At 38.4% G+C, this 8256-nt stretch overlaps 1 protein-coding gene across 3 annotated transcripts in view; it reads left to right on the top strand.

The window, feature by feature from the left end:
• The window catches only part of Pms1 (PMS1 homolog 1, mismatch repair system component), a 110033-nt gene that overhangs the window by 25145 nt on the left and 76632 nt on the right, over nt 1–8256 (top strand). For 2 of the 3 annotated variants that reach the window (XM_029539404.1, XM_029539403.1), the window contains exon 1: nt 5423–5503. Coding sequence is in view for 1 of the 3 variants with exons in the window: in XM_021198758.2 (XP_021054417.1) it covers nt 5401–5503 (103 nt within the window). In the remaining 2 variants the exon portion in view is untranslated. Of the gene's footprint in view, nt 1–5400; nt 5504–8256 lie in introns of those variants that run through there. The other variant, XM_021198758.2, reaches the window with a different exon arrangement.

Genomic DNA, 8256 nt, shown 5'->3' with positions numbered 1-8256 from the left:
GGGTGGGGTAGTCTCTGGATGGTCATTCCTTTCATCTTAGCTCCAAACTTTGTCTCTGTAACCCCTTTCATGGGTATTTTGTTCCCTATTCTAAGGAGGAATGAAATATCCACACATTTGTCTTCCTTCTTCTTGTTTTCTTCACTTGATAAGTGGATGTTAGCCCAGAAACTTAGAATACCCAAGATACAGTTTGCATGGCACTTTCAATTATCTAAGCCCACAGACTCATCGATTGTAATGTTGTCTGTTCATGATTTTACTTTTCAGTGTAATCATACAAAATCAAAAATCATACAAAAATCAAAAGCTAGAGTTTGCTGTACCTTGTTACAGTTGTAAGAGCTTCCTACATCTTATCTGTACCATGTCTTTTAGATACATTGAAAAGTTACATAGCCTTTTTTTTTCTTTTTTTCTGCTTGGACTACATTGTAAAACAACAGAATGCAGCTGTGCTTAAATCAGTGATGAAATCAGTTGCTTATTCCCTGTCTAAAGGCAATCACATTTACCTACACTCCTCATGTTGGTGAATCTTTTCTGAAAATTTGCAGCCATTCTTAGGCAAATCCCTGCTACTTTTCACAAAACATCTTTGTTCTGTAGTGCAACTTGGTTGTTATTGTCTTGTTCTTTCCTATTGATCATTGTGATCCTCATATTTGTTACTTCATAACTAACATTCATATTTGCTAGTCCACTCATACAGTACTTTTAGAGTTGTCACAGTGGGGTTGGTACTGCTCTAAGCAGTCACATTTGCTACATGTCGTTCTATAGAGAGAACATAGGCTCTGTAGGTGTATTTAAACCCCCCATGCTTAGAGGGGTGCACTAAGATGCTGGGAGACCTATAAAGGGGCAAGAAGAAGCCTCCAGTGTTAGACTGATGGCAAACAAGTAAAACCAACTCTCTTCAGTATCAGGAGCTTCCTTTGTCATTTGCAGCCACAGTAGTGGAACTTTAGTGTGAATAGGGTTGCCAATTTTTTAAACCATTGGGAATTTTTGAATTCTCCTTCCTAAATGGTGGTTTAGCTCATTACAGGTACTAGAAATGCTTTGAAAAGGGCACAGCCATTACCTTAAATGAATTTGTGTCAAGAAAAGTTTTACTTGAATTGCCAGGATGTATCCGAAGTAATTTTGTTTACATTTCATCTAACTCCTATGGCGAAACTGCTTACATAAGGTTTAAATGATTTCACATAAGTTTTAAAAAAGGATTTATTTATTTGTTTATTTATTATTTGTATACAGATGCTCTATCTGTATATACACCTGCATGCCAGAAGAGGGCATCAGATCCCAGTATAGATGGTTATGAGCCCTGGGTAGTTGCTGGGAATTGAACTCGGGACCTCTGGAAGAATAGACAGTGCTCTTCACCACTGAGCTATCTCTCCTACATAACTTTTAATAACAGAGCTAATATAATCTTCAAGATCTCTGAAGAATTCTAAAAGGTGTTATCTTTTTTTTTAATTATTATTACTTTTTTTATTATTTTCTTTATTTACATTACAAATGCTATCCCGAAAGTTCCCTATAGCCCCCCCCCCGCCCCTGCTCCCCTACCCACCCACTCCCACTACTTGGCCCAGGCGTTCCCTTGTGCTGGGTCATATAAAGTTTGCAAGACNAAGGGGCCTCTCTTCCCAGTGATGGCCNATTAGGCCATCTTCTGCTACATATGCAGCTAGAGACACAAGCNCAGGGGGTACTGGTTAGTTCATATTGTTGTTGCACCTACAGGGTTGCAGCCCCCTTCAGCTCCTTGGGTACTTTCTCTAGCTCCTCCATTGAGGACCCTGTGTTCCATCCAACAGCTGGCTGTGAGCATCCACTTCAGTGTTTGCCAGGCACTGGCATAGCCTCACAAGAGGCTGCTATATCAGGGTCCCTTCAGCAGAATCTTGCTGGCATGAGCATTAGTATCTAGGTTTGGTGGCTGATGATGGGATGGACTCCCGAATGGGGTACTCTCTGGATAGTCCATCCTTTCATCTTAGCTCTAAATTTTGTCTCTGTACCTATAACCTTTCATCAGTATTTTGTTCCTTATTTTAAGGAGGAATGAAGTATAAAAGGTGTTATCTTAAAAGCTTCACGTCACTAGACTTCAATAACTGCTCATTGCCTTGTGAGAATCCCCAATGATTGTGTGTGTGTATGTGTGTGTGTGTGTGTGTGTGTGTGATCAGAGACACTCCTGATCGTGAGTTAGGTAGGGCACAAGCTCTTGCTGTGTAGCTGATACATTTTGACCCTGTGCCTGTTAAGAAGAGGTTTCCTGCCCAGGACATGGGCACAAGAAATGTACCCTCGAAATACAGTTCCTTCCTCTGAGGAGTATTCTATGTTTCATGTATTTGTAAAACATAATTATATGTTTTCTTCACTGTCTCACCATGAGCATTACCCATATGAATACATTTTCATAGTTCCTTATAAATTGACATTAATGAAATTTTATTGTTAAAAACCATAGTGTGCTTTTTTAAAAGTATAACATAAGTATTAATATTTTTAGCATTAAAATCCTGCTTCCTTTCTTTTCTTTTCTTGATCTAGGTGGATATGTACTTACGGTGCACTAAAATGTCTAAAGCATGAACAAATTAGTGTCGTAGAAGTTGGCTTTGAAATGGTTAAAGCAAAATCCCATGTAACCTTATAAAGCATTAGCATCCTCATCTTATCATCACCCTCCCGTAGAGAGGGTGTAATCATTTATTTGGGAGCCTCTAGCAGCCACTGGCAGAGTTAGTACTGGAACTCCGAGTCCCAGGGCTGCCTTTGCTCAGTGACACCAACATTTTGTCAGGTGGCTTGCTCTTTGGAGAATAGAAATAGAATTCAATTGACCTTGGCATTTTGAAGAAGCAGCTATTTAAATGTAGAATTGCTTTTAAAGGGACAATTGTGGAATAACAAAACATAGAAAAAATTCTCTACTACTTATTGTTCTGTTTGTTTTGGATAGACACATCAAATAATACATTGGATATTTTAGACTTGGTGTGGTTGGTAAGATCTAGATTAGAATTATACATCATTAACTTATGGAATTGATTTTTTTTTCAGCAAAGTAGAACAATTGGAATATACAGAAACACACAGCTTTACCTTAAGTAACAACCTTTCCCTCTCCCACCTTTTTTTTTGAACAGTAATCATACAAATAGCAGCTTGATCCTGTACCTCTAGTAAAAGTTCAGAAGGCATTTCAGAAAACTTAGTCGTATCTACTAATTCTTGAAACTTATTGAGATATCTCTCTCTCTCTCTCTCCTCTCTCTCTCTCTCTCTCTCTCTCTCTCTCTCTCTCTCCCCCTCCCCCTCCCCCTCCCCCTCCTCCTCTCCCTCTCCCTCTCCCTCTCCCTCTCCTTCTCCCCCCTCCTCCCTCTCTCCACACACCCATACACACACAAACATGGAGGGGAGGTGTGGGGGTGGTATGGGTACCCACACATAGTGCCCAGGTGTTTTATAGTGCATATGCCACCAGTGTGTCTACTGAGGACAGATGACAGAGCTATGAAATATAGACCTCTAGCTGTACCCAGAGAAGTCTCAGCAGTACAGCTGGATTTTTGTTGATTCTAACTTGTGCTGAGTCCACGGGTAGTCAGAAGAGATAACTCCTAACTTTGGGTCACCGCTCACCACACGGCTGCTCTCTTTCAGTCCACCTTTCTTTCCCTGACAGTATCCCTACTCTACACCAGTGCGTCTTGTCTGCTTTTCATTTTCTGTTCCATTGAGGCAGTGTCTCCTGCCAGTATCACAGGTTGGTAAACAGGATGTGGATAGTTGAGAAAAGTGCGGTATTCTTAAACCTTTACACACAGCTGACATCATAAGGAAATATTTTAGTGCTAATGGAGCCTTTTCCTATGATCATATGCTTAATGCTGACTTTAATGAGAAATTTATACTTAAACATTGCTTTAAACTTGTTTTTTAAAAAAAACTTTAAATATTTGTGTATATATTTAAATTGTACTAGTTGAAACTATAATTTTTTAATAAACTATGTTTTATATAAAATATATAAGGAAAAATGATTACTGATTATTCATTTTCCATAAATTTGAGGAAATTATTAAAAAAGGATTTTTTTGAATTTTAAATCTTTTTATTTTTAATTAAAAAAGGTTTTCACAGTATGAAAAACAGTCCTTATAAAACATGGTTAACTCAGAATAATGGAAAGCGGTGTTTCTCACAACTTAGGACATAGTCTTCGTTTCCTGTTGTACCAACTCAAGTTTATTATTCCATCTCAGATCTCCTATGAATAGCTTAGGTAGATGAATGTGCAGATTACATCATAAACAAAATAAATATTTACTAAGTACCTTTTTTCATGAAAAAAGGCTAGGAAGGGATCTGTTTTCAATGAGTTTTTGGGACAAGTGGAGATGGAAGGACAGTTATTAACCAAGTGTTTCCCTAAGAGGAGAACTGTCAGGGTAGGGAAAATGCTGTATTATAAGCAGAGGGACTTGACTTTCCCGCAAGGACTGTAAGACCTCTCTAGGGACATGGTACATACAAAGATCTAGGGAAAGTGGGAGGCAATCATTTAAAAAAAGATTCTGCATGCTATAATTAAAGTATTTATTTTTACACTTGTAAAGCATATAATACAAATGGTCATTTGAGGTATACTGGTTGTGTTTTAATTAAAATACTCAAATACCTGCTCATTTTCACCATAAAAAAAAAAATCACAGGCTGTTCTGTTGTTTCAAAGTTTAATTCCAAAAAACACTACCAGAGAAGTATCCAGACTAATTGATCAAGCAATGGGCTAGGGCCTCAGTCCAGGGAACCTGAGTTCAGTTTCAGGCACCCACATGGAGATTCACAACCCACTGTAACAGCTCCAGGGGATCTGTCTGAAGCCTCTGGCCTATACCCGAACATATGTGTGTACATAATCTCACGCACACACATACACACTCCATTTCATTACAATAAAATAAGGGAATTACCAAGAAATATCCTTTTCAATATTAAGTAAGTATGTGATTATTTGTTTATTTATTTATTTACTTAGTTACTTGAGACAAGGTCTCTACTCTGAGGCCCAACCTGGTCTAGAACTCACTGCAGTTCTCCTGCCTCAGACTTCCATGTGCTAGAATTGTAGGCATGGCTTACCATGCTGGCTTTGTGAAAATTATCTTGGTTGCCATAGATAAATGTTTAGTGAGTGATGCATTCCTTTGATCCAGGATTCAGAAGGAGGCAGGAAGATCATGAGTTTGAGACTAGTCTAAAGTACACAGTACGATCCCATTTCAAAGGGCTAAAGATAAAGGAGGGTGAGAGAGAGCCTTCTGTTAGATTGCCATACACCTTTCTGGTTTGGTTGGTTGTTTCCAGGTGGCAGTTACAACAAGGACAGCTGCCGATGACTTCAGCACTCAGTATGTTTTAGACGGCAGTGGCCACATACTTTCTCAGAAGCCTTCACATCTTGGTCAAGGTAAGTGTACTCACTGTGTGTGTGTGTGTGTGTGTGTGTGTGTGTGTGTGTGTGTAGGTGTGTGTAGGTGTGTGTGTGTGTAAAATTGTTGTTGTCACACACATCATTTAAAAAATGTTTTGCCTTGAATTAAATAACATTTGGTTTGATAAAGGCTTTTAAAGGCTGGTTTTCTTTCAAGGAAGCATTCGGCTTTCCTCTGTGAACCTCTTAAATGCAGAGTCATCCCCAGAGGAACACAGTGAGACAGGGTGACTCAAGGTGACTACCTGTAGCAGCAAGTGTTTTCATGTTGTTGGGTCACTAGTATCATCGTTACAGATGAGGGAGAACGTTTTACTGAAGCTCCTAAAACGTCATTGATTTGTCATAAACTCTAGCCCCGAGATGATTTAAAAGCATTTATTGATGAAAAAGTTCATACAGAGGCATAATATTATAGGTAGAAAGGTGTAATGGTTGCTCGGCTCCCACGTTTACCAGCTTACAGCTGAAGTCTTACCTAATACTTTTCCTATTTCTCCCCTCTCTTATTCAGAGATAAATAAATATATCAACTATTTATTAGTTTTTATTGTTTTACACACATCTTTGTAATTTTATTTTGTATATTTTCAAGTTCTAAAAACTTAATTCTAAGGTAGAAACAGACTCTTTAGTCTAAGTTCACAATATCCCCTCATCATTTTCCCAGCAGTGGATGGTTATAGTGGTGCCAATGTCAAAGGTGGCTCCTCTTCAGAATCTTCAGGGATATTTGTTGTTCGCCTTCTCACATCTAGAATGTTAATTTTAATTTAATTTATGCTTCTTGTTATAGTTGATGAACATAATACACAGATTGTGGTTTCATTGCTCCCATTTTAATGTTAAAATACTGTATTTTCTTTTTAAAATGACTTCAATCTTTATGAAATTTGTTTTCTTAATTCTGATAAATCCTCTCACTCTGCCTGTAATTTTGGAAATTGTCAGCATAATTAGATCATTACGGATTACTTTTGCTCATTAGGAATTTACATTTTTGTATTCACAGACAAAAAAGAATAGGAAACTCCAAGAAACTCCATGAATACATCTAATGTATTCATAAGTCAATAAAAGTGAGCTCATCTATAATCACTACTTAATTAGATATATAATAAATATTACATACTTTTCAGTTAAAGTAATACACATTATCCATTCAATGTGTGCTGTGTTGAAAGAGATAAGTCTCTATTTTACTGTTGGTTTAAGTGTGTTCCCTGTTACGATGGCCTCTGAACCTTAAAGTTCAAGTTAGGAAAGCACCAGAGGCACCGAGTGCCCCCTAGCAGAGTGCTTTGAAGAAGCCCAGTCGCCTTATAAAACTTAAAAGTATTTTGATCCCAGTGTTTGCCAGTCTGATCTGGGTGGCCAGTGGCTCTGCATCACTCATGCTTCTCATGCTTGCTGTATTCATCTCCATGGGAACTATGAAATAACAATCCTTGCGGAAGGACTCCATCTGATCCTTGCCCTTTTACTGGCTGATTTCTCTTTTTCTACTGACGTCAGTCTTCTCCCGTCTGTAAGTAAAATTAGGTATGCATGTTAAGGAAGTTTGTAGTCAGTAAATGCATCTTATGTTCATTAGCTTATTTCATAACTCAGGAAACAACCCACTTGAAAGGTCAATAGTTACAAAACCAAAATGACTTTTTGTAATTCACTTTTTCCACCTAACTATATTTGATTGCTTAGGTAACAGCAACAAAAACTCCCAGAGTCTTAATTTCAGATTGTTCTAGATAGGCAAATTATACAACTCTGTGCACACTAAAAGTGATCTTGCAGTTACATTGCTTCGTGTTGATGGTTTGTGAGTGACTGAATTGCAGACTCACATTTCACCAGCTGTCATTAGCTTCCATTTAAATGTTTTCTGTGTAAGATAAAACTACAGTTCAACCATCCTAATTTATACCTGTGCATTTAAGGTTCTTGTAGATTAACCTCTGCTGTGATATGAACATCCTTAGCATTTTCTCTTCATATCCTCTGGTCAGATGGCATAACTGTAGGTGCAGTGACAGCCTCTCAGTTAGACTCTGGAAAACTGTACATATTTAAAAGTGACTTACCGGAAATTCCTTTTCTGTTTTTGGGTATAAGTATATATTTGTTTTACAGATTGTTCTGGCCATTTAAAGTTATTTATGATTTTAATAAAGTGTTATTTTAGTTGTTCTTCCCTTCTCTTTATCACACTCTCAAACATTATGCCTGAGAGATCTTTTAAAAAATATTTATTTTTAATTTATGTGTGTGAGAGAGTGTGTGTGTCAGTTTGTCTGTCTGTCTGTCCTACTATATGTCTGCCACTTTTGTATGTATTCTTTCAGAGGCCAGGAGATGGTGTCTGTTACAGATAATTGTGAGTCACCTGTTGTGGGTGCTGGGAACTGAATTCTGGTCCTCTGCAAGACCACTACAGTCTTTTCCTTTCCCCATCTGCAAAGCAGAACTGTACTCTTGATCAAGAGGATGTAAAAAAACACAGAAGTAGAGCAAGCACACTAGGAGAAGTGCCCTCTGAAGAGGAAGCACACTGGGAGAAGTGCCCTCTGAAGAGGAAGCACACTGGGAGGAAGTACACTCTGGAGAGGAAGCACACTGGGAGGAAGTGCACTCTGGAGAGGAAGCACACTGGAAGGAAGTGCACTCTGAAGAGCAAGCACACTGGGAGGAAGTGCAGCTGAAGAGGAAGCACACTGGGAGAAAGTGCACTC

The sequence above is a fragment of the Mus pahari genome, chromosome 5 (assembly GCF_900095145.1).
Source record: "Mus pahari chromosome 5, PAHARI_EIJ_v1.1, whole genome shotgun sequence".
Lineage (NCBI taxonomy): Eukaryota > Metazoa > Chordata > Mammalia > Rodentia > Muridae > Mus > Mus pahari.
The sequence above is the reverse complement of the archived record's forward strand: the minus strand, read 5'-3'. Positions and strand labels throughout refer to the sequence as shown.